Source organism: Vigna radiata, chromosome 5 (genome assembly GCF_000741045.1).
Source record: "Vigna radiata var. radiata cultivar VC1973A chromosome 5, Vradiata_ver6, whole genome shotgun sequence".
In the NCBI taxonomy this organism is placed as follows: Eukaryota; Viridiplantae; Streptophyta; class Magnoliopsida; order Fabales; family Fabaceae; genus Vigna; species Vigna radiata.
In genome coordinates this window covers 941,158-966,832 of record NC_028355.1, presented here as the reverse complement: position 1 = coordinate 966,832, position 25,675 = coordinate 941,158, and the positions used below count along the sequence as shown (strand labels likewise).

General features: G+C 33.8%; 2 protein-coding genes and 1 long non-coding RNA gene across 16 annotated transcripts; 1 reads left to right on the top strand and 2 right to left on the bottom strand.

Annotated features, from left to right (window-relative positions):
- Positions 1 to 476: 476 nt before the first annotated feature.
- LOC106760036 (protein DETOXIFICATION 55) lies at positions 477 to 2,819 on the bottom strand. Its single transcript, XM_022780192.1, has 2 exons — positions 2,469 to 2,819; positions 477 to 2,273 (listed from the first exon to the last, which is right to left on the bottom strand). The coding sequence occupies exons 1-2, from the start codon at positions 2,523 to 2,525 to the stop codon at positions 741 to 743; spliced, it is 1,590 nt and encodes a 529-aa protein (XP_022635913.1). The 5' UTR covers positions 2,526 to 2,819; the 3' UTR covers positions 477 to 740.
- A 9,474-nt stretch (positions 2,820 to 12,293) lies between these two features.
- LOC106760234 lies at positions 12,294 to 17,332 on the bottom strand. Of its 12 annotated transcripts, none has more exons than XR_002667677.1 (11): positions 16,671 to 17,330; positions 16,448 to 16,529; positions 16,289 to 16,344; positions 16,050 to 16,130; positions 15,464 to 15,883; positions 14,901 to 14,990; positions 13,806 to 13,850; positions 13,159 to 13,248; positions 12,854 to 12,967; positions 12,545 to 12,648; positions 12,294 to 12,469 (listed from the first exon to the last, which is right to left on the bottom strand). It is a non-coding gene; the product is annotated as an uncharacterized LOC106760234 (long non-coding RNA). The 12 variants fall into 12 exon arrangements; XR_002667676.1 differs by having other exon boundaries at positions 15,464 to 15,867; positions 16,671 to 17,328; XR_002667675.1 differs by having other exon boundaries at positions 15,464 to 16,130; positions 16,671 to 17,332.
- Positions 17,333 to 17,454: 122 nt separating this feature from the next.
- Positions 17,455 to 24,354, top strand: LOC106760035 (protein GAMETE EXPRESSED 2). 3 transcript variants are annotated; one of them, XM_022780385.1, is made up of 15 exons: positions 17,455 to 17,664; positions 17,751 to 18,071; positions 18,342 to 18,680; positions 18,885 to 19,211; positions 19,482 to 19,688; positions 19,775 to 19,860; positions 19,933 to 20,077; positions 20,672 to 20,980; positions 21,272 to 21,396; positions 21,884 to 22,101; positions 22,195 to 22,422; positions 22,915 to 23,144; positions 23,306 to 23,544; positions 23,658 to 23,814; positions 24,054 to 24,354. In XM_022780385.1, exons 1-15 carry the CDS (start codon positions 17,559 to 17,561, stop codon positions 24,233 to 24,235), a joined length of 3,219 nt encoding a protein of 1,072 aa, XP_022636106.1. In that variant the 5' UTR covers positions 17,455 to 17,558; the 3' UTR covers positions 24,236 to 24,354. The 3 variants fall into 3 exon arrangements, with proteins under 3 accessions (XP_022636106.1, XP_022636107.1, XP_022636108.1); XM_022780386.1 differs by lacking the exons at positions 17,455 to 17,664; positions 17,751 to 18,071 and having other exon boundaries at positions 18,590 to 18,795; XM_022780387.1 differs by lacking the exons at positions 17,455 to 17,664; positions 17,751 to 18,071 and having other exon boundaries at positions 18,609 to 18,670.
- The last annotated feature ends 1,321 nt before the right edge of the window (positions 24,355 to 25,675 follow it).

The following is a 25,675-nucleotide window of genomic DNA, read 5'->3' as shown; positions in this document are numbered from 1 at the left end:
CAAAGAAATGACATAGGACAATGATTTTTCGTTTCATAAGAAACCAAAGTACCCTAATATTCCTCTTGCCATGTGTCCCTGCACATGCATACTTCCTCCTAGCTATAACACATGCAAGCACATGCTTAAACCTTCACAGAATAGGGCATCCACCCCAAACAATGCATATCCTACTCGTTTTCAACGAGGTCCAAATTTTTTTTTTCCTCCCAACACTTGTATGCATATTCACCAATTACGTACAGTATCTTAAATTTTAGCATATTCAGTTTTAGCATATATATATATATATATAATTGGTTGTGAAAGCTGATTCCATTAATTTCTCTTGTGGTTTCACATGGATCATATTACGGAATAGAGGATTAATCTGTGTCAAAATATCAGAGCATTTTGAATTATAAAAGTTTGTTCGCTGGTAACTTGTGCTTAGAATATAACTTGATGATTATGTTTACTGATACAGATAGCATGGAAAGAAGAATTGAAATTACATGAATATGTGATCAGTAATGAGATAACCCTGGTATTACAATTTGCAGGAACGTCACCAAGTATAAGTTGGCAAGGGGGGAAAAAGTAGAAGAAAATATATTGGTTATGCAAAAACATATACAAAAGCATAATCACAATAAAAAGAAGTAATAGTGTAGTCAAGATTCTTAACATTTGGTCCTTCCACTAGTGTCATGATTCTGGCTTGTATATTCCCCTCATGCAATTGGGTGTAGCAAGAAGCATCACTTTAGGGATCTGTTCTTCTCATTGAGAAAGACAAGACCTTCTTCACATTTGACTAGTGTTTGGTCTCCATGTTCCGTTGTGTCACATGAAGTCTTTCCCACCAAGCTTTTTGCCTTCAAGGACTCCCTTTCCCAATCTGTGTTGTATACCACAACTAGAATAGAGACCACACATGCTATCTGTGCTGCCAACAGCCCATAGCAAAGACCCACCAACCCTAGTCTCCAAAAAAATGCCATCACTATAGCCACTGGTGCCCCCACCAAGTAAAATGAATAGAAATTTATCCCTGCCCCAACACCAGGCCTAGCACTTCCCCTAAGGATTCCACAGCTTGTGGTTTGAGGACAGTTTGCTAACTCACAAATCCCAATTATGGGTAAAACACTCATGGTAAGTTCCAACACCTCACTATCACTGGTGAAAACCCTCCCCCATCTCTCTCTCCCTAATGTGGTCCATAACAAACCCAATATTGAACTTGCAAGAGCCATTCCTATTGCCACAATTGTTGACAACCTTGCCCTCTCGGGTTGACCCGCCCCGAGTTCATTCCCCACTCTTGTTGACACTGAAGCACTCAGTGCTGTTGGTAAAGTGTACATAAGAGATGTGGTTTGAATTACTATGCCAGCGGTGGCTAAGGCTACACGCGGATTGTAAAGGTAGCCTGCTAGAATTGTCATGAACTCGTACCACCACCATTCCAAGCACACTCCTAAGCAACTCTGAATTGAAAACCTTATAAGTGTGCCCCACTCTTTGCCTAACGAGGTTGTTGTTGTTGTTATTGTTGCTGCTGTTGTTGTGGAACTGATAAGACTGGTTAAATTTTGGTCTTGTTGTCGTGATGACAAGGGACGAGATATTAATAAAGGCATGGAAAGTGACCCCTTTGAGACGCGCATGTAGAGCATGTATGATAGGAGGAAGAAAAGGGTGTTGAAGTTGGCAACAAAAGCTGACATAGCAATCCCGGGTACACCAAGGTGGAGTTTGAAGGTAAAAAAAGTCACGACAGGGATGTGTATGAGAATGGACAGCAAAGTGCACCACAGTAGAGGCCATGTTGTCCCTTTGCTACGTAAATAGATTCGAATTGGGTGAAGGAAGCTGTTGGCAATGAGGTCTGGGATGGAGAACCGGCAATAGATGCTTGCGACTTTGGTTATCTCAGGGTTCTGCTGAAGCCATAGCATCAGAGGCTCGAGCTTCAGCCACAGGAAACAAATGGGCAGTGAAGCTGCCAGTAACATGAAAATTGTCCTTTGTAAAGTTAGAGAGACCAAACACAAGTTTCTTGAACCAAAGGCTTGCGTGCAAAGAGGTTCCATTCCCATGGCTAAACCTGAGAGGACAGAGAAACCAGTTATGTTGGTGAAGCCTATGGCCAAAGCACCACCAGCTAACTCAAGGCTTCCCAACCTTCCCATGCACACAACCAACACCATGTTTTTTATGTATCCCACAAGGCTCATTGCTGCTATTGGAACTCCTATGTCCCCCATTCTCTTCAACTCATCCACTACCTATACCAAACATAACACAAGGAAATTAATGCCATTCTATAGCTATGCTTAATTGCACTGTAATTAAAGCTTTATGATATGCTGACAGAAAAACACTACAGTTTATACAGTGTAAGTGGTGAACAAGTGAAGGAGTGAAAATCATGGAAGAGAGTGAAAGCTTCTGAAATCATATATGTGAGGCCTCGTTCGTACCTCAGCAGTTGTCGGGTATGTCTTTTGGGGTTTCTCCTCCGCAACCATCTTAGACATTTGGTTTTTTCTCTTTCTTGTTTCTGTGTGGTGTGAGACAGTAGTATATGATAAAGAGGAACAGTATTAATGAAATATCGGGTGCCTTTTTTCTCCTCAAAGAAAACACTCATCCAAGTACAAAGTGAAGGGGACAAGAGGGAGAGAAGTGAGGGAACAAGAAACTTGGGTGTGAGAATGAGGAGTAAGCTGAGAAACCTTTATATAAGGGTTGGAGATGGTGGGGTATGTAGCATGGTGGATTCTTTAGAATTTAAAAAGCAATATTACATTATTGATGATTATCATCATCATCAGTAGAATAGAAAATAATTCCAGAAGCCAACACCCTTCAAGTATACATCTCTGTACAGAAATTTTAAGATGTTACCTCAGAAGTTTATACTTTAAAAGAAGGTCCTAAAAATCTTATAATCTTGCCAGTGACTTCCACATTGGATAGTCAAAATCAAAGGGAAACTAAAGTGAAATTTTAATGTACTGTTTTTGCAGATTGAGAAACAAACAAGCAAGAAAAACTCTGCATAAAGATGGATCCTATATTATATCTACTTTTACAACATCTTGTGTTTTTATTATGTGGTAAGGTAAGTAATATTAGAGAATTTAAAAATTTATGAAATTTCATGATGACCATTTTCACATATAAATTCCAACCATCTTTGCCATCATATATATATATATATATATATATATATATATATATATATACTGGTGTGGAATCGGCTATATTGAGATTATGTCACCTTAACTCAAAATCAAAACCTCGTGTTGAGTTTTATCTATATTTAAACTATAACTTTTTATAGTTAAGAGTATAAGAGTTCAATATAAAGTGATATATATATATCCTGTAGAATATACTGCGTATAGAAGAGTAAAAAAGCATAAAGAGCTTATTTAAACCGTGCGGTATATGCATTAATCAAGTGATACCAGAAACCTTCTTTCTTTACTGCTCCTATTTTGTCATTTCCCATATATGTAGAAGCATAGACACCTTCTCTACCCCATAAGAAATGCATATATGTTGTATTACCAGAAATTTCATCTCCACGTTTAAAAAGAAGCTATTTATTGTGCATGTGAGTCAGACTACTGCTATTATAGCTCTACTGAGGTCACAGTTGACGTGTTTCGATGCTGATACAATCCATTATATGATTTTGGGAAATAACTCATCTGGCTTTCTTCACATCTACTCCCTCTCTCATTCCTTTTCATTTCTCATGCACAGATGTTAAGAAAGTGATAAGTGTTTCATTTTCTTAATGTTCTGTCTTATTGCTGTTTATTAATTTAAATCAGATTTATAAACAGTAAAAGTGCTCATTTAGTCCATGTTAACTTCTTCTATAGCACTACTTATCAATGAAAAAACTCTTGAATATCAATAACTTCATGTTTTGAAATTAAATCAAGTTCACTGGTATTTAAGATAGTCAACTCCAATTTCACTCATGCCTAATATTGATTAAAATTTAGTATAATATTGTCACTAAGAAAATATGATATAATTCAACAATTAGATTTATTAAATTCTTTTTATATATAAAAAAAGTTAAAAATATTAAGTATATACCCTGAACTTCTTTTCTCTCTCTATGCATGTAGTGATCTGTTCATAACCTAAATTTATACTCACTTTCCACTTCATAACCTAAATTTATACTCACTTTACACCTTTCTCTTTTCCCCGGTCCTTTTCTTTTTATGTCTCACATCACATCTATTATTATTTTTCCTCCCATTTGTCTCTTCATCCAAAAGGATTTTTTTATATATAGAATAATGTCGCAGGACGTGTTTTTGTACTCCGAGAAATGATAAACGTGAAAAGATAAATCGATCAAGAAAAAGTCCAGTCTTGTTTCTCTTTTTTTTTTCACACTTTTCGGTACGAAATACATAGATTAGCATAATTACAGTGTCCCAGGTTGTCTGTTCAACTGTAGATATGATTTCTGATCAATATATTCACACATGAAAATACATCTTATTTGTCACTCTAACTTGACCTAATTAATTAGACTGCTATGTATAATTAAGACCTCAAATGATTGTTTACACTCTTGTTTGTGTGTGTGTATATATATATATATATATATATATATATATATATTGAGAGAAGAGAAGACTTTGGGAGAATGGGGTTTGCAGAATTTGTTAGTATAAGGTCATATCAGTAAGCTATGAGGAGTAGGGCCTCTGAAGCTAACAGCATTAGGGTTTTGGGGCCTTGGGTTCACATCAGAAAACTGACTGTAATGAAATTAGATTGTATCGTAAGCAAAAAATTGCCTTTTATCACATGTTGGCAGCAAGATATTTTTGACATAGATCCAAAATCTCAGAACTGCTGAAACGTCTTTACCATTTCAGCACGCACCTTGTCCACAAAAGTTACTACACCCACCTAGTAATTCGTATTGTACACCATTAGCGACCACCATTTACGCTGCCAGCGACTACATGGTACGTATTTGTGTACATGTTTTTTTCCCTTTAACTTGTTCCATGCACATCCTACACGTACACACATATTCCTTAGGATTGAATCTACGACAGGGACAGGTGGTTTTACACCAATGAAGGCATTATTATAGAACGTGGGCGGTGACTAGTGGAGTGGTCGAGCTTTTGATACATAAGTATAACCGAAGCATGTCGTGCTTATTTTAAGCTGCATGGCTAGTCAAGCATGCATTATTCTTACTCTTTATGACCACATTGTTGAACCGTGACAAATTCATTCTCTTCAAATTAGGCGTGGGATTAAAGTACTTCCTACCTTTCAAACTCCATCAGCTTCTTTATTAGACCATTAACTATCTCTCTTTCATACTTACCATCACTCAAACTTCTCTCTGTAATTCAATGTTTTTCCATTGCCACCCAAAAAGTTCTTCTTACCTCGTCAAACATTCTGACTTCAACCAATTACAAACAATAATCTCTGCACCCTTTCAACTATTCCTGTCTCCGTTTTCTGAACCAATTCCCTTTAATTATGAGTTCTATAGCTTGTTTCACCCCCCCTCCTAGCTACTACCTACAAGGATCTTTTATGGAAAATAAAACTTATCAGGTTCACACTCTGTATCTTCTTCTTAGATCTATCACATCATTACCATCTACATTGCTACTTCACTTTAACTCACACCTAACCACCCAATTCATATAGTGCTTTTCTTAGTTTCACAGTGCATTGTCTAACGTATGTAATTGAAAATCCTTATAAATCATCTCACCTTCATTAACTATATTTGTATGTATAAATACTACCTTTTACTATTGTGTTTCGAGTTTAACCAGAAAAAGAAAAAAACACGAGGTAATGTAACAAGAAGTAAGAACAATTAGCTAGTATTAGTACCAACAGTTAGCTGTATTCTGGTATCACACAGTTGTTATGATATTTATAAATCGGGACCATAATCAGAGGGGCTAAAGTTATTATTCTGCCTGAATTCGTTCATTCTATATAAATATATTAATGAAAAAACCGTTTTTTAATTCTTCTTTAATAAACTTTTTCTCTAGTACATTATAGATGGTCCTTTTTGCTAATTATGAGTTGAGTTTTTGTAAAGAAAGAAAGAAAAAAACATAAGAAAAGCCGTAACATGGGGTAATGTGACAAGTAAGAAACAGTTAGCTGGTGTTAATAAAAATAGAAAAATGAAACAGTTAGCTGCTATCATAAAAAGAACAAGCTGTGGTTATATTTATAAATTGTAATAAAGTAATCAAAAAGGCAAAAAATTATTCAGCCGAAACTCATTGATCCTGTCTGTAATTTTTATTGGTAAATATATTATAAGAAGATCTTTTTTTTTTTTTTTATTTCTTCTTTGAATGAATTGTTTCTCTAGTAAAATTGTTATCATTTTGGTTAATCATGTCTTGAGTTATACAAAAATAAAGATAAAGGAAAAACCCTAAGATGGGTTGACAGCAAGTGGGAACAGTTAATCAGTCTGCTATCATATAAAGGAGAGCCAAGTTGTGATGATATTTATATAAATTAGAATAAATCAGAGGGCATACAGAATTATTCTGTCTAAATTCATAGATCTGTATATAACTTTTTCTAATAAATACATCTCCATAAGCAGACCATATATACAGTGAATTCCAGAACACAGTATCTGCGTATGGAAATAGCTAAGTTTAGCTGTTGAAATCAAAGAACAAATAATGCTAAAGTTCTTACTTATTTTCATCACTTTCAACTGATATTTTCTGTGTGCAATGTAGTGTTAACTAGTGTGTGTAATATTAGAGAGTAATTAGTGTTATTACTGATTGTCACACTTAAATGGAACCATGCATGTGCGATGTAGTTGCACCAAATGCAGAGGGAACCATCCTGAACTGTTATGAACCCCACAGAAAAATAATCTTGTCGAGAGTTTACATCTCTGGCAACTTTTAATCTGTAATATGAGATATTAAGATGGGATTTTATACCTTCCTAGGGCAATGTGATGTTAACATTTATGATGGAGTGGTTGTTAGGAAGGAATAATAACGAATCCAAGTGTCACATCCCTCATGGTTTTTGAATATGTAGTTGTACTGAACGTGGTGACCTATTCGGTCCCAAAATCTTGGTCATTGTATTGAAAAATTCGAACAACCGACATCTTCTGTTTTCTGATCGCCATGAATGACAAGGAGCGCACGTTTAAGCTTCCAATTGAATCATCGCTTCAGGATTTGGTAAAGAGAGATATGTCTATCTCACCTGTAACCAATTACATTATATATGGGGGCCTATCTCATTATATCATTACCCCAGTTTAAAGATAGTCAGATATTAGTGCATAATATCTACCACCTTATTGCTTCTTCTTGTTGTTGCTTATATATATAGATATAGATGCTGCTATGCTCCACTTGCTTCTTCATTGCTTTTTGGATATTGTCTTCTTCTGTTCATCTCTTTTAAAGGTTATGTTCATGGTATACCATATATGTTCAAGCCTCCGTAGAATGCATCTATGATAACCTCATAACTGAAGCAGAGAATAAACCTACCCTATACCTAGTGTTCTATCTTTTTCTTCGTCATGTATAAAATAAAAATTTCTTTTTATTATATATTCAAAATTCATCTTTGAAAACATTGGTTAATTAAGTTAAAATCATTATGAGATCGGTAATTAAAAAAAAAAAGTTTTAATTAAGTTTCAAAAGAAGCATTAAAGAGATTTGTAGGATCTTGTGGTAATAATCTGTGGGTGGGTCCAGTTGTTTGACATTTTGTCAGAAGATATATCAGAAATTCGGATTGTTGTGCTAAGTCAAAATGATAATTATTTGTAAGACAAACTGAAAACTCTATGATGGGAAAACATGGTGGATGGAATATCCTTCTCATAGATTATCCACATTGTTCGGTCTCTCTCTTCAGGTACCTTAAAGCTACAGGAATATTGTTATATTCGAATGCCATACCTTTTACCATGTCTGCGTTATTGTCTCCTTCAAACCTTATTCTCTGTCGCATCAAGTTTTTATGTAATACTTACGCATTAATTTCACCACTAATCATCAAAATCAATTGCTTTTGCATGCTAACTTAGATATATAATGATTACTTGTTAAGGTTAATTAGACAAGTCTCACATAAAAAATTCTTAATTATGACATTTTATTTTACAAGTTAATATATAATTCTTTTGGTGATCTGGCTAAATTATTTATAAGAAACAACAAAAGTTAATTAAGAATGTGAGAATTAATGGTTGAGTCGGTTTAAAGTTAAAGGAGATGACTTAGGAACTTGGACTTATTATATATTTTTGGTAACCTTTGATTGGCTATGTTTTTAGATTAAAGAGTTGGACCAACAATTATTTGTATTGAGAAAAATGTCTGAGATTCTCTTTTAGAACTCTACAATGAAAACAGAATAAACATACATAGATTAAACAATATTTAACAATTAATGTTATTAGGTTTTTGAGAAATAGAACTTAAGAAAATAGATACAGCAAGAAAATTTTCTATTATTAACAATTAGCAATCATAAAAATATATATGAAAATTATTGTATATAATTAATTATGACCAATAAAAAATGTTTGTAATAAAGTTAAGCGTGAGAAGCATTATTAAATAAATTTTTTGTAAGTATAATATTACCATTGTTGAGAATATTTGTTTAATATTTTTATTTGATTTTTTTTAATATTTTAGTTTTAGAAATATCTTTTATATAAAGATAAAAATACATTTATTTATTGTTTAAATAAAAAATATATCAATTACTAATATAAATATAATATAAATATTATCACAGCAAGTGTTATATATATTAAAAAAATGACTGTAATTAACTTATCACTATCTATATTGTAATTTCGGTATACTTATCAAATGTATAACAATTTTGCTATCTAATTTCTATCAATACCATCAAATCATATCAATGAAGGATATAATGCTTCAAATATAAAATGATATGTAATTTCAAAACACTCAAACAAGAAAATAAACCTAAAAAGGAATTGAAAAAGTTCATTGAAAACAAGAAAATTATATTCAGGTTGACTTTGATATCGATTAAGGAAATATACTAATGAGAAAAGACAGTTCACTAAATCGAATATATTTGTTTTTTTTTTATTTTGATGAAGTTCAATAAAAAAAAGAGGAACATTAATTTGGTCATTCTACTTAGCTTTCCATCAAGGAGGAAAACCAGTTCATTAAAAATATAGTTTTCTATCAAACAAAACTAGAAACTAAAAACTATAAAAGAACTCTATGATTTCTGCCTCAGTTGTTTTCTTATGAGTTTATTTAACACAAACATTGCCATGTGCTTGTTGCTTTTAAATTCAACTTGTTTCTTCTTTTGATTTGAACTTTGTTCTGTATTTTCTATGCATCTTAGTAAATGATTTGTTTACTTTTCAAAACTATTTTCGTTTATAAGAGGATTGAGTAGGAAATTTTCAAAATTTATTACTTATTATTGGTAACTAACTTAATATATGACATACCAAAATCACTTATGCACCTTGGGGGAATAGGTAATTGATAATAACACAACCATTGGATGTTGATGAGATGATTCACAAATGAGGTAACTCACAAGAACTATTTCCATATCAGCCATTGGAATGTTTTTGAAATGCTTCACATATATTCCCCTCTTTCTTGTTTTGATTTGGTGCTAGCTGGCCTGATGAATCATTTTACAACTTAGAATTAAGTAGAATACAACTACTCATGGATTGTTTACATCTTGTTTGATTCTATCCAAGCATTATTTGTATGTACCAAAACCCTCAGAACATAACTCAAATTCCTTGTTTTTCACACAATACACTTATATGAGATTTTTCAGAATAGTCTTTTAGGTATTTCATTTTGCAATCAAATAATTTCATTTTTCAATTTAGCATAATAGAGATCAGAGATACAATTCAACACTACCTGTAGACAACAATTATCCTATCAAATGTTGGTTCTTGGATTATGTTCTTGTTCAGCAAACTACCGATTCTGAAAATTAGCAAACAATTTCATGAGTGACAAGATAATCAAACATTAAAGATTTAAACACTTTTACATGCATGAGCTCAACAGTTTTACATTTAAGATTTAAACCCAATTAAGCATTGTAACAAATAACAAAACAGGCTTTACAAAAGGTGTTATGCAAAAACCAGATTGAGCAGTGAGTGGTATGTTCATCCTCAATGTTAAAGAATACATGGTCATCAATACATTTCCGGCGGTTTTTAGGGAAACCCCGGTTATTTCCGGTGATTTTCCCAAAACCCCTGGAAATAGAGGCGGTTCAGCATAACCCCGGTTAATTCTGACGGTTTTTTCAAAATCCCTGGAAATAGGGACGGTTCAGCATAATTTCGGTTAATTCCGACGGTTTGCAAAAAATCTCTGGAAATAGGGACGGTTTTCCAGAAATCCCGAATAATTCTGTTGGTAATTTTGTGACGGTGGTTTTCCCATGGTTCTCTGAACCGCAGAAAATGTATTTTTTTGGGGTTAAAACCCCTCGAAACGCTAAGAAAGACCCTTCCTAAAATTAATAATTTTTGTAGTGATGGTTGGTTGTTTTACCCTTCCTGATTACTTTGCCTTTTAGACATTGATTGATGTTTGGTTACATGGGGAACTTGTGAATGCTTAGTCAAAGAAGTTCCTCTTGCCTATTACAGCCTTTTAAATTCTGTTACCGTGGTTCTTCTCCTATTACAGACTTTGATCTTCATCTGGAAATACTGATCATCCCTGGACTCTAAAATTGGATATGGTACCTTATAAACAATTTATAGTATATAAAACAGTGTTCATTTTCTCCGGGTGTAATTTCAAACTTGACTAGCCATGGGTATGATTATAAAGATAAAGATTAGTAGCATTTTGTTCTTTTCCTTTCTTGAACTGATATATCTTACATACAGTTTTCTCTCGAATTTCAGGTGGCTTTTTCTGTGATATCGTTTTCCTCTAACCTTTTTGGGTATAGCATTATTTGTGTTCCCTTTTTCTTCAGATGATATGCTGATATACCATGGTTATTAAATCTTAATCTAATAATGGAGGAATGAACGCTGTAGTTGTGCATTATTTATTCATAATGCTGCTTACTCATATATATGCAGACCATGTACCTTGTGTTGGTGGAAAAATCTGTTACTGAAGATGGACTTTCATCCTTGAAAATCAACTTCTATCACAACTTTTTATCTCTTCCATTTTATGCTTCTCATCATAGTCATTGGCAAATTCCCAGATTCTTTATCTTAATATCCACAAAAGTTCAGAATCATTAATTTACTAGGCTTTTGAGCCTTTTGGTTATTGAAGATTATAACTCTTGAGAGTATTAGTTTTATTCTAGCTATCTGTACTAAAAAGAGATTCATCTTATAAACTAGAGCTAGCTAGGTATTACTTTCTCCATTAAGTAGATATTCTTATGTTACCATGTTTCTTCTTTGGTTTCATCTAGTATCTATCATGATGCATAATGCATTTGTATTATGGGGTTTAAGTAAGTTTGTATTTATCCATTAATTATCTTGATTGAGTAATGTGAACTTCCTNGTATTGATCAGTGTTAATGACTAACATAATTCATGTTAAACTAGAAAATGATTCCATAATTTTAGGATGAGGGAGTGCTGCAAAAGAGGATCTGGTAAAGCTCAAAAGCAATAGTTGAGACTTTGATTGGTAGTTAAATAATCTTATCATANTTAATAGATAGGTCGAGATCAACTGTTCTTTTGTTTGTCAAACTTTATCACATTAGTAAATTTTTAGTAAAATTTAAAGGTTACCAACAAAAGATACTTGATATTAAAGTCATTACAAATTTAACAATTTAATAATAAATACATATTAAATGTAATTATTTGTGTAATAAATTCACATATGAAATATCCCATTAACCGAAATTTCATACGATACAATAAGAAATAACTAATATATCCTAACTATTAGTGTAATCAGTTTAGTATAAATAAGCTACAGAACCTCTTTTATTATGGCACATTAATTATGCATAGGTCTAATTAGGAGTTACAAATTGTCTGTTCAGTGTCATTTCTTGGTTGATTTAAATTAATGCTCGTAGGTTTTATCTCATTCTCTTTGGTATGTCTTTCGTAGGTTTTACTTGATAGCCAGAAAAGAAAAATCCAGGATTGACTCCAATGGATTGGGTCAAGCAATTGATGATATTGAAGTTATCTAAAGATCGAAAAGTTTAAAAAAAAGTAATCTAAAATTGCATATTATATAAAATAAGCTGTATTGTTCAACATATATAACTAATTGTTCATAAATAAAAACTAAATAGAAAGATGTTATATAACAGTGTTCAATACTAAAAATTACAGAAAAATTGTTTAATTTTCTTCATTTTCATTTGGTAGGCTTCCTTGATCAGATACCTACAATATAACATAATAATTAGTCAGTCATATATTTAAAACAAAAATCATACAAATAAATTTAACAATTATTACCATGATCTCTTGTATGTCGATAGCCTTTCTTGTTGCACTTCCAACAAAATATCCTGATTTTCATTTTATTCATGGTCATTTTGTACATGTGAATTTTCTTGTTGCTACACAAGGTTAAGTGTCAGATTAAATTAATGCACTTGATAGGAATAGAGATCAGATGCAAACAACAGAGAAACAAATTATATTGACAGTATTTTTAACATCATATAAGAACATAAAGTGTGATTTTCACAAAGACAAGGGGCTGAAGATGTTTGAAAGAGGAGTTATGTATATGGAGTTCTGGAAAGAATGCCTACCACGTACCTTCATTTGTCCGTCTTGTCAGGTTTCTTTCAATCTTTTATCGGTCCTCTCCCTTTCAATATNTTATCGTTCCTCTCCCCTGTCCTTTCCATTTTTGGGGTTCAGATGAGTTGTCTTGATTAGTATTTGGTTAGTTTGGTATGCAAGCATCCATCGCCAAATGGATTTGCATGATTTGAGAAAAATTGCAGTTAGATTAAATTTGTTCAACAACACTTGGAAAACCCGTCAAAACTATGGAAAACACGTGTATAGACTTTCAGACAAACAGAAGTCAAACAATTCCAAGATAGATAGGTGATTACCTCCACTGAACTGTCGGGAGAGAACCACTTCAATACCACACCAAGATGCACTACGGCAGGAATAAGCTTGAAAAGTAGAGGAGTTGTTACCTGTGCAATGGATAAAGAAATTATAAATGGGACTATTTACAATGATATTTATAGTGTTGTGCCACTGACTTTAAATCATGGAAACTGGTTGCAATTTATGGTCCTTAGATTTCAAGTTATTTACTGAAAGATACTTCTCGAACTTATAGATGCAGAGAGCTTGGGGCAACTTACAAAAGTTAGCCCGAAATTTGCCAAACTCATTTTATGTGTTATTGGATAAAAGAGCATTCACTTTTTGTGTTATTAGTAAATTTGTGTACTGGCAAAACCATTGAGTTTCAAGGTCTATTATCAAATAGGAGTAGGGGGAAAAAATTAATACAAAAGCTAATTTAAGGTTGCTTTATCTTTCACCAAGACAAAATATTTATGCCCCAATGAGTCAAAGTATACACGAAAGAGAAAGGTAAGAGCTTCCATCCAGAATAAAGTTCGTATAAATTTGGTTCATGAAAATTCATCATGGATCAAGGACAAAATAACACTACGAAGACCAAGGGTCAGTTTTGGAATCTAGTAACTGATAATTCAAACTAAAGAGAACAATTTGATACCAGACTAAGAGNTGTGGTCCCAAGAAGCANCAGATATAATTTACCCTGAAATTAATCAAATATTAGAATACATAATAGCAAGTGATACTTTCAAATTTAAGCTTTATTTTTCAAGTTACATCACGAGTAGATGTGAAAATGAATTAAGCTAGTCCCAGCTTAAGCTTAGCTACATAAGAAATTCAGCCTATTTTCTTGGCTAATCTAGAACTCACAAGCTACTCAAGCATATATTCAAAAGTAAAGAGATTCATGTGTGCGTAACAGTAAGTTGATTAATCAACAGAACAAGCATATATTATCTGAGTAGAAGTTGGAATCCTTTAAATGCAAAAGCAAGAAAGAAAAAAATAACACAACCAAACACTCAATCATGATGAATATGGAAGTTTCTGCTGAGACAAAGAAGGATAATCTTCTCCTCGATTTTGCAAATGACCATTACATCAGTTTTTACTAAATTTATTTCCTACATACAAAGATTCCTTTTAGCTTATCTTTTCCAAGGATTAAATAAGGTAGAAATATCCTTTCCTATGGTTCAAAAACAAAATTAGTGTTGTAATTAAGCATGTAGAAAATGGACGTTCTATAAATAGTAAATCCTCAATTACAGCCTTTAATAACAGATTAATGTGATTCTTAATTTGTACAAGCTAAAAAAGGAATTCAAGTATATACAATTATTAGGCAAATTCTATTGATCAAATAAATGGAAACAATAATAATGAATCCCTGACTAACGTCATATACATCTTTTTTCCTATCATAAAAACACATGAAAAACAAAGCATTTCAAATAGAAACACAAATTTGGAAGAGAACAAAAACAGACTACTAGCAAGCATAATGCAACAGAAGCCAATTGATAGAGCTTATTTGTCTGCACAAACAAGGTTATCAATTATCATTGAACCACTAAGACGGTCAGACAAAAGTGTATAGCTAATTAGCCATAAGATGGAAATAAATAATTAAACAAAATTACAAATTTATTTTCACAAATTCTTCCTGCCAATATTGTTGAGAAGGAAAAAATAAGTAATCATTTCCACAGGTAAGATTTTATTATTAAAGAGGGATAGTAGTATGAACCTGTGATGAGAGGCTTATCATCAGTTTAAGTAACCATGGAAGGCAAGTGCGAGACAATATGGTCAAAGGAAAGCAATCAAAGTCACCAACCTGGATTAGGAAAGGTGTATAATATCATGCTTATGCTGGATAAAGCTCTAGGTTAGAGACTAAATAAAATCTTCCATAAACATTGGGATATATTTATGGAAAAATGACCGAAAAGAAGACAGCAGTGAAATTGTGTATAGAGCCTAAAAGTGTCTTATCAGAGATCGACTAGGAAGGAGACAATCAAAACCCAAACTAATGGTGCTAATCACGTTCTAGGGGGTGTCAAATACATGGATGCGATAAACTTTTGATTTCATTTATAGTGGATGGGTTAGAAATAAACTGTTAAACCATATCTATGATCAGTTAAATTTGTATTAAAACCTCCATTTTAGAGCTAAAAATATTAAACTCAACCAAGAACCATTTCTGATGTAATGCTAAAAATAACTATCTCATAAGTCATACCAAGGATGATTTTTTTTTTATTAGTTGAGAGCTTAAAACAATGTTTTAAAGCTCATACATACCAGTCATAGCACTAGGATAACTTCCAATATCTGCCCCAAGTGAAGTAGCTGTTTCTCCCGCAAAGGAGTAAAGCTCTTTAAAATGGCAACATAACCTGAAAGAAATTGAATGATGTTGAATGTAGCATCTACCTCAAAATTCTTCATTACATAGAAAATGGAGGGTAAAACTTCACTCAAAAGCTCCATAGAGATTCCTTTAGCATCCTCAGAATTTATGCGTTTGAAGCAATCCAAGGCCTCTACAGCATACCCAGTAAGCAATGCAGCTATATCAGAGACCATTTCAGCATCGCCGTTCTCNGTCANTAACCTGAGTACACGACTAATACGAAGGCTTTGCAACAACGACAGTTTGGATNGGGGCTCCATTCGCTTAGAAACAACTGCCAACAAGCATCTGACTGCAGCACCACGAAGCTGATCAGACAGATGACCAACCAAAATCAAATCAAACAACAAAGGGATAAAAGCATCATTGACTATCAACCCGATGTCTATCCAAGAAATATATCTCCTCATGGAATCTAACACACTAGTGCATAGCTCTTGATCAGAATTCCGATACATAGAAACAATGTCATACCAGGCCCGGACAATCTGAGAGACACACTGCTGTCTCATTGCATCTTTAACCCGGCTCGCAACAGTCAATTCCTCAGGGGTTCTAGGATAGTCCAAACTAATTAATTCATCATCCAGGGCATTCAAAACTCGACAGAACATGTCTATGACAACGTTTCCTTTGCTCAAGTGTGGAAAAAAATCCACAAAGACGGAGGACCAGACCAAAGGGTAATCGAAGTAAATCAAAGTTATCAAAACCTGTGCAAGCTTGTTCTTTATGAAGGCAGGGCCTTCCAAAATCCTTGTGAGGTTCCCTATAGAAGAACATAGCACAAAGTGCCTCAATGAATATGAGAGAAGAAAAAGAACAAAAATAATCACAGAAATGTCCATAATCCTGAAACATTGGGAGAATACCTCAAAAATGTGGCTACCATCTTCTGACCCTGATAGCTCTTCATATAGGTTCCCTAATAACATAGCACAAATTGCAGGTTCCCTATAGAAGAACAGTATGTTTGGCAAGCTTAATTTTGGAAAAACAGTAGTTTATTTCTCAAAATCTCTCTGAAAGTTAGAAGAAATAATAAAATATTTCTCCAAGGTGAAGTAAACACAAGAAGTACCATAATACACATACATCCTCGGTCATAATATCTCCAACCTTGGTAGAGTTAGAAGATCTTCCCTGCACGATGATCTTTCTCAGGTAATCTGAATGACAAAAAAACTAAATAATTAACACAAATGACCAAGGGGTAATCTTCCCTGCCACCACTAGCGCCCCTGCTGGCACCACTTCTCTCCTCCGTTAGCTGGATCGCGGCGGTGAAGATCCCGCTTCCAAGGCGCATCGGCCTCTCCTCGTAAAACCCTAGCCTCAGTCTCCCACCTTTCTTCCCCAATGGAGGTCGAAGTGAAGCTGCGCCTCGCAGACGCCAACGCCCACCGCCGTGTCACCAGCTTGCTCTCCCCCTTCCACGTCGTCACCCACCGCCAGAAAAACCTCTTCTTCGACGGCGCTGCATCCGAGCTCTCTGAGCGTCGCGTTGTGCTGCGCTTGCGCTTCTACGGTGACGACGAGCGGTGTGTCGTTTCGCTGAAGGCGCGAGCAGTGCTGGTGGACAGCGTCAGTCGCGCGGAGGAGGACGAGGAGGATCTGGACCCACGGGTCGGGCGCGAATGCGTTGCAGAGTGTAGAAAGTTGGGACGGTGGAATCTAGGTTTTGCAGTGGGTGAAGGAGGAATTTGGAACTGAAAAGGGTTTATAGGATTGGGAGGGTTTGGGAGAAGATAAAAAGGAAAAGTAAAGTTCGAAACTAAACGAAGACGAATCGGGGTTTAAAGTTATTAGCCCGAAAATATATTTTAAAAAAATAAATAAAAGTTAGGAACGGTTTTTGTTTATAAACCGTCAGAATTATTTGGGGTTTTAAAACCGCCAAAAAATAACTCCTATTAAAATATATTATTTTTGTAGTGAAAAACTGTCCTTTATAAACTGTCTTTTCCTTCACTGCACTGCACTATGAGATTCTCTCAGCAAATGGAGATACTAGCACGCACACTCATTGTCCTTTCACTCTGCGCTCTCTCTTTCTTCTCAGTTTATTGTTCTCAATATCTTACTTCAGGTAACCATGAAGCAGCACTTTTACATCGTTGAAGAAAACAGGTTTTGTTTGCACCATCCTTACTTATTTTTCTTCATTTGAGACAGATAGATCACAACTTCCCCTGTTCGCTTTTAGTTGGTGGGGTGACAAGGGCACATTCCAGGCCGGTGACACAGCAACCATCAAAGTAAAAGTGCTTGAGAATGCTGATAAGATTGACAAAAAAGTTTTCAATCCCACACTAACTGTGAATGGAAAGGAAGGGAACAGTTCCTATGTGTCTACTGTGTTGTCAGATTTTGAAGGAGATCCAAATGAATGGAAGATCTTCTTTACCCCTATCAGGGTTGGATTGTTTAATGTACTCATCAGTGAGGAGCGTTATAAAGTTGATGATTCATCTTTGCATTTCCAAGTTGAACCAGGTTTACTTTTTAAACTGTCTAATAGAACTGAATGATTCATTGGTAGATAGGTAGGTTTTGATGGAACTAAAACTAACTACCCTTTTAAATCACTTCAAGGATTCTGTTGAAAGTAAAAGGAAAACATCACTCTTTTGCAAAATGAGAACGAAGATAATTTTATTCATTCTAGTTCATACCTTGGTGTTCTATTATCTATCAGTGTAGGCTACGTTGGTTTTGTATGTGCCAGATAGTAAAGTAATGCTTGATATTATCGTCCTACTGAAGGGAACATGTACCCTTCTGTGTGCGTTGCATCATGGAAGGGCGTGAGACATGAGTATGAAGCTGGTTCAAAAGCTACGCTTATGGTGCTACTTAAAGATGCATTTGGGAACGGTATCTCTAAGACGACTCAAGTGTCCTATTTGCCTGATTTCAAGCTGTCTGTTTTGCATGAAAATGGTTCTGTTGCAAGTGCTCCAGATATCTTTAACATGGGGTGGACTGAGTTTGATTATATAGTCATTGAGTTTATTGTGACGAAAGCTGGAAAGTTCTCATTGAGCTTAGAAGGAGGAAATCAAACCTTGGAGGGTTCTCCATTACCATTGAAGGTGAATCCAGGTTGTGTGCTTTTTGTTTCAATTATAATTAAGTGTTTTATATCATATTTGGACCACCTTGATTACATGCTTGAGCTTGATAGACAAACAGTTTCATAATAAATTTCATACGCGAGGTATGCTTCTTTGTTTCTTCCATATATCATTTTATTACTTTTACAAGCAAATCCATAATAGCTTGACCTCTCTCTTACTAAATTGCCAGGAGCTATAGATGTCTCTAACTGTATCGCCAAATGGAACGTTGAATCTCGTGCATGGCAATTGTCTTCCAAGATGGAAATCTTTATACATCAGTTAGATAAATACGGAAATCTGGTTTCTGGACTGTATCCTTTTGATTCTGAAGTTGTTGAAACTGACACAAACTTGTCGATACCGATATCAGATCTCCATTTTCAAGAAGTGGATGCTGGAATTCAGTTGTTTTCGTTTAGCAATTTTGAGCCAGGGAACTTCCTATTGACAATATATGATTCCAAGCATAATAAAAGCATTTCCAACATGCCATATGTTTATACTGTTTTTATAGGTAAAGTTTCATTCCGAGTCTCTTAAAAAAAATTTGGATTTGTCGTTTGTAACATCATTTTGTTTTCACTCTTGTTTTGATCGTTTACTATATCTGATATAAACTTGTATTTTTCCTTCTCCCTCATCTCTCTGTCTATCTGTCTGTCTGCTTAGCAAAAAAGCCTAAGCTAGCTTTTCACTACTTGAAGTAGTTTCTTACACTTTAGTAACTTGCATAATCATTTCAGCATGAAAATCTAATTTCTTTGTCATGTTCCTTTTCAAATAGGTTACTGCGATGGGGTTAAAAGTGTTGTTAATGGATCAGGTTTAAATGATTCAGTAGCTGGTGTAAAGGAAGAATTTTCTGTGTATTTGAATGACATCTATCAATATCCTTCCCCTGTCCAAGCAAACATACTTCAAGTACAAATTTCAATAGAAAATGACTCGTACAGAGTTATGCCAGTCATATATCCTGTGGTTGACAGTAATGGTATTTTCAAAGATAAACTTCTTGCTACATTCATGTATGAAATTGATTATTTCATTTTTTATTGTTATAATTGTATTTGACATCAGGGAGCAGAATAGCTTCAGGATTGAGATATGATGGTATCGGTCACATGGAAACTCTGCCATCATCTTCAATAGTGTTGAGAAACAATGTAAGGAAGACAAAAGTTAATTTTTGGTGCATAATTAGTAAAGACTCTAATGAAGTTTCACAATGTTTTCAGTCTAATGGGAGTGGGAGCTTTATCATGGCAAGTGATTTTCGTGTGGATTACATACCAGAAAAAAGTGGATTTTATGATATTAATGTATATTGTGGAAACATATTATTGAATGAGGGACATTCTTTCCGAAAAGAGGTAAAAGCAGGTACAATAATGTACATTATATGAAAAGGAATAATTTTCATAAGGTTGTCCTCAGCTTATACAAAGAAAAAAAAAAGATGTTTTTTTATGCATTACTTCATCTCATGGTAAACCCTCTTTATTTGCACGACAATCAAATTAAATGAATTGAAGGAATGAGAGAATAAACTCAACCCCACAGAAAGAAGAGTTTTTAGTAAAAGGAGGCTTATTGATCAAAGGTTTTTTGCTTCCGAAGTAATATAGATATAATTATTCATTTATTTTACCTCAATTGCATAAGTCTTTTATTTGGTCTTTGTGATATAATATCAGTGTTGCCTTCAACTAAGCTAGAGTTCTATTGGCGTTGCCTTCATTCTTCACAAATTTGCATTATCCATTCTTCAAGCCTCAAAGATTCTTGCATAGAGGAGTCTGTTACATATAAAATGATTAGTGTGCATTCAAGGAACAGCTTAAGCTTATCCTGCAAAATATTTCAATAGGATAAAGTTTTATTGAAGGGTTTATCTAAGTTTTGCTCATAATTTTCACATATATTTATTGTTTTACTCCCAATCATTTCTCATGATGTACCCCTAGCTTGCTGCAGGTGAAGTAAATGTTTCCTTGTCAAGTGTCATGAGGTTTTCTCCAAAGGTGCCAAAGCTGTCCAAAAGTGAAATAATTGTCCAGCTTGTGGATTCATATTTAAACCCTGTCCTCTCACAACAATCTAGGTTGAAATTGGAGATTGCTTCTGTTAATAGTTCTGGCTTTTCGAGTTTGGACATTACAGACAATAAGGATGGATCATACAGCTGCAGTTACATGGCCAAAGATGTTGGCACTTACAAGATTTGTGCTTCCTTTGATGGCAAAAGTTTCTTATCATGTCCCTTGAGTATCAATGTGTACAGCAGTAAGTTCAAAGAACATTCACCTTATATTTTTATCCTTGTTATTATTTTGGTAAGTATGCTGCTTATTTTACTCAGATATATATGTGTCATAATTATTATATCTCTATATGCTGATATATTGCTGCTGATAATGGGACCTTTTCCACACACCTTCCATTATCTGACCAGTTTTCAGACCAAGTGAAAATATGTCTGCTTTTAAAGTTTGAATTTTCAAGTTCAGAAATCTGGGGTTGTCTAATTTACTCCAAGAATATGATTTTTTAAGGATTCTTTTGCTTGACTTGCAGGTGAATATTTTCCAAAAGCCAACAATGATACAATATCTATTTGGGAGGACCAATCCGTTGCCTTTGATGTCTTAGCAAATGATTATTTTGCTGGTGATAATGCAAGTATAGTTGAATTCTCAAAAGTAAGATATCTTGTGAATGCATACTAAAACCTCTTCATAACCGTCCTTTTTCTATTATATATATATATATATATATATATATATATATATATACCTGTGTATATATATATATATATATATATATATATATATATATATATATGTTGATTCTGATTTTCACCAGTAAAAATCCTATTATGATTCACATTTTGGAAGGTCATGGATGTTGACAAAGAAATGGTTTATTATCTTCAAAACATTTCATTATCCGTCAGTGATCTAGAATACAGTCAAATAGTAAATATTCGACTCAATATTTATTCTCTGCATAATAAAAAATTATCATTAACTTGCTGTCATTTGTGACTAACTAAGTTTCAGGATTACTGTGCAATGTTCTTTTTAGAGAGATGAGTCTGAAGTTGCTAATAATCATGAATATTTCAATTCTTTGTCTTCATTTTTTTTTTTAATATGAGAAATGGCTGTTTCTATTGTATTATTTCAGTCAGATCATGGTTCACTTATACAGAATGGAAGGATCTTTCGTTACACTCCTTATAAAGGGTATTATGGAAATGATTCCTTTTGGTATACAATTTCTGATATAAATGGAAATCTTGCTTCTGCTTCCGTGTGCATATTTGTTCTCAATGTTCCACCTCAGTTTGTTTCTGCTCCAAATCAACTGCAAGCAACAGAAGATTCAATAAGCCCTAGATTTGGGTATGTATAAGTTACATATATATAAATATTTCTTGGAAAATGGTTTAATTGAACTACCCTGATGTTTCCAATCTTATTGTTCTCCTCTTGCAGTGGTTTCACCGGGTTTGAGATAACTTATTCAAATCCTATGGAAAATATTTCTGTCAATCTTAGTGCTCAATCTGGCATTGTACTTCTGTCTCCTATGGCTATGCAATTTGGGCAAGTAATGTGGAGTGAACTTACTGTTGACACAGGAAATGAAACTGCAACCAGTTTAATAATAGAAGGCTCTGTGGAAGTAATTAATTTTGCGCTTCAGTCAATTCAATATCTGGGGTATTTTTTACATATTTGTTATTGCTTAAGTTCACTAAAATAATTCTCTTGTTTGGAAACTTTTGTAAATTCCACATTAAGACAAGTTTAAAGTATATAAATTAATGCAAACGTCATCTTACAAATCCATAGATAAACTTAAACTTCACTTCTTAATGTGTATATCTGTTTCATGAGACTGTACTATCATAGTGACACTTGCCAACATGTTCAATGTTTACAGAATTGTACCATTTTCTCACAAATAATCTATCAGATACTCATGAATCAAAAAATGTCAACAACCACCAAAATCTTTTCTCACTAGTGCTTTTGTATGTATTTTCTATCCAACTCTGTTAGTCTAAGAAGTATTTCTACATGACTGAGCTTTAGTAAATCAGAAGTCATAAGTCTCATAAAACATGTATTATTACCAGTTTGGAAAACATTTATCAGGTAGAAGTGTAGATGTGGTTTTCAATTATTAATCCTGGTGCATTTTGTTTTCAGAAATGAAAATTTTTATGGAGGAGATACCATTCAAGTCTCAACCAGGAACAAGAACGGAGTAAATTCACTGGATGTTCCAATTTCTGTTGATCCTATCAATGACCCTCCATTTATTAAAGCCCCCTACTTCATCATATTGAGGAGTAATGAAGATGAGACCCTTATCTTTGACCAAGAGAAAGATAAGTTTGACTTTTTCATTGGAGATCCTGATCTTCTTACCTTCCCTGGTATGGCATTCTTTCAATAAAACTGGTCGTCGTATTGATGGTTATATTGTCTAGTTTGAGTAATTGTTTTCTGTATATTTTAAACAATTCATGTTGTTCTTGACATGATAATGTCAAAAGAAGGTTTGCAGGCTTAACATTCTGCTGATGGATCATATCAGGTGGTCAGGCTCACTTTTTTGTGACGTTCTCCATGGAAGTAAATGATGGATGGTTGGTGACAAACCTACCAATTCATTTGATCAATACAACTGAATTGAAGCACGGAATTAATTATCAGTGGCAGCCTCTTCAGACATATGTTACTATCTCACAGCACTTTATGGTCAAAGCTCATGGAATCAGATTTCAGGCCACAGTCAATGACTGCAATAGTGTTATGCAGCAACTGTTCTATCATGTGAGTGAGTGATAGACAAAATCATTGACATCTGTTCCTTCACCACAGGTTCATGACACGTGTAGTAGAATTTATGAAAATTTCAACTGCATAATTGTCTTGATTTTATACAGGGAGGTGAGCATGGAGCTGTTTTAACAATGACATTAAATGACATGGGAAACTACGGATGTTTTCCAGATTGTGCAGATGGCATGTCAATGCCATTATACACAGAAGCTACTGTAAATTTAATGAGAAAACAACCAATGAGTTCATTTCTGGCTCACAGTAAGTACTATATTTCATAAATGATAATAAATCATTGGCTTCAAGTTTCACAATTTGACTGAAAACAGAGTTGTTAATATATATATATATATAGAAGCATTTAGTTTCCACTTTATATGCACCAAAACAAAATTTGAGTCCTTCAACCTATCATAATGATTTCCATAATCTGTTTATCAAAAACAGAAACAGATGTATTTTATTTCTGACTTACAATCTTGTTCTATCTTCTGTAACAGCTTTAGGATCAATCATTGTCATTGAATTTGTTATCATATTCTCTCTTGGAGCCTTGCTTCTTTACTTCACCTGTAAATGTGCAATTCTTCTTGCACATGAAAGAAGAAACAGAGAAGAAAGTTCTTCAGAGTTATCTAATTCCAAGAGTTTCCCCAGAGAAACTGTAAGTGTGCATATATAGCCACACGAATTACTAAGTGTGTTGCAGAACTATTATAATTATAGTGAGATCAGGATGATAATAATTTTGAAAACTACACTTACATGCAAAATACAGAAAGATTTAATAGTCTTGGAATATACATAGAACACGTTGACAGAATTTCTTTCATGATTTGGAAGGTAGACATGGAAAAGTTATATAGGAGAAAATGGTTAATGATTTCTTTGCAGATATGGTGTTTTCTGTTCAGTTAAGTTTACTCTCTTCAGTGATTCAGTAATATTAATAACCAATGTTGGAACTTTTAGGTGCCAAGTTGAAGAATCTATCAGCAAACCAATGTTATTCATGATCTGCTAAGTATTTTATCTGTATTTTTGTTATACTAAAACAACACAGTTTCAGAAAGTATGTATAATGTTGTAAAAACAGTTTTAAAAAGAGTATGTGATCGTTATTTTCATGTTGGAAAATTATGTAGTTAATTTAAGTAGAGAAGTGATGAAGTATAATAATATGGTTTTTAAATATTAAGTATATTTAGATTTTATTTAGTAATATTATAAAGTAATAAAATAAATACATAGAAAATATAAGAAAATGTAAAATTTCTCAAAAACAAGTTGTAATGCATAAATAATATATATTATATTATTATATCTAAAAATAAAATCCTTGTCATTTTAGTCCAAGATTATTTTGTTTGTTTTGAGATTTATCATTTTCTTTTTAAAAGACCTCCTGTAACATCCCAAAAATATAAGTATATCTATATCATGTGGAATGCAACATATTATAATAATAGAAAGCAGTTAAGAGTAGTAGTAGATGAAGTGTATATAATACAGTCATCCAAAATATGATATAAGCTCTACATATCAGCATAGAGTCTTTCAAAATGAAATAAAAGAAAAGGGACTAAGCTGTATACATAAAACTAACAGCCTAAACTACTCAGCTGTAGTGTCAGGGACTTCAATAGCATCAGCTACGTCTAATACCTGCTCCAGAGGGGCCTCTGAAATCTCTGCTCACATCCAAATAGGATGATCATTGCAAAAGAAAACAAACACAAACAAAAACAAACAACACACATGCAAGGGTAAGCTAGAATTCAATTGAAAACAAGTCAATGACAGTTAAACATCGCAAAATAGACATACAAGCAATTACAATTACAGAGGAATAGTTTTAGTAAATTATAAGTTGTGGTTTTATTAGGTGGTGTTAGTTTTAGACTCGTCCGGACCCGAAATGAATATCGAGCTATGGCGGGTCATGCACTTGTGGTGACCTCTACTGCTTTGCAAAGCCATTGCCAATGGGTTTCACCCTACCACACACAAGGTTATCCGTTATCACTCACCTTGGCCCATATACAATGGAGACAACCAAGACTAGGACCCCTACTGCTCTTCACCACATGAACTACTCTTCTCTAAGTGAGATTGAATAGTC

Excerpts from the sequence above, each read along its gene's own strand:
- LOC106760036 (XM_022780192.1), bottom strand. The coding sequence starts at position 2,525 with ATGTCTAAGATGGTTGCGGAGGAGAAACCCCAAAAGACATACCCGACA. Across the intron at positions 2,274-2,468 it reads CATACCCGACAACTGCTGAG|GTAGTGGATGAGTTGAAGAG; the intron begins GTACGAACGAGG and ends TGTTTGGTATAG.
- LOC106760035 (XM_022780385.1), top strand. The coding sequence starts at position 17,559 with ATGAGATTCTCTCAGCAAATGGAGATACTAGCACGCACACTCATTGTC. Across the intron at positions 22,102-22,194 it reads TCAATAAGCCCTAGATTTGG|TGGTTTCACCGGGTTTGAGA; the intron begins GTATGTATAAGT and ends CTCCTCTTGCAG. Across the intron at positions 22,423-22,914 it reads CAGTCAATTCAATATCTGGG|AAATGAAAATTTTTATGGAG; the intron begins GTATTTTTTACA and ends TTTTGTTTTCAG.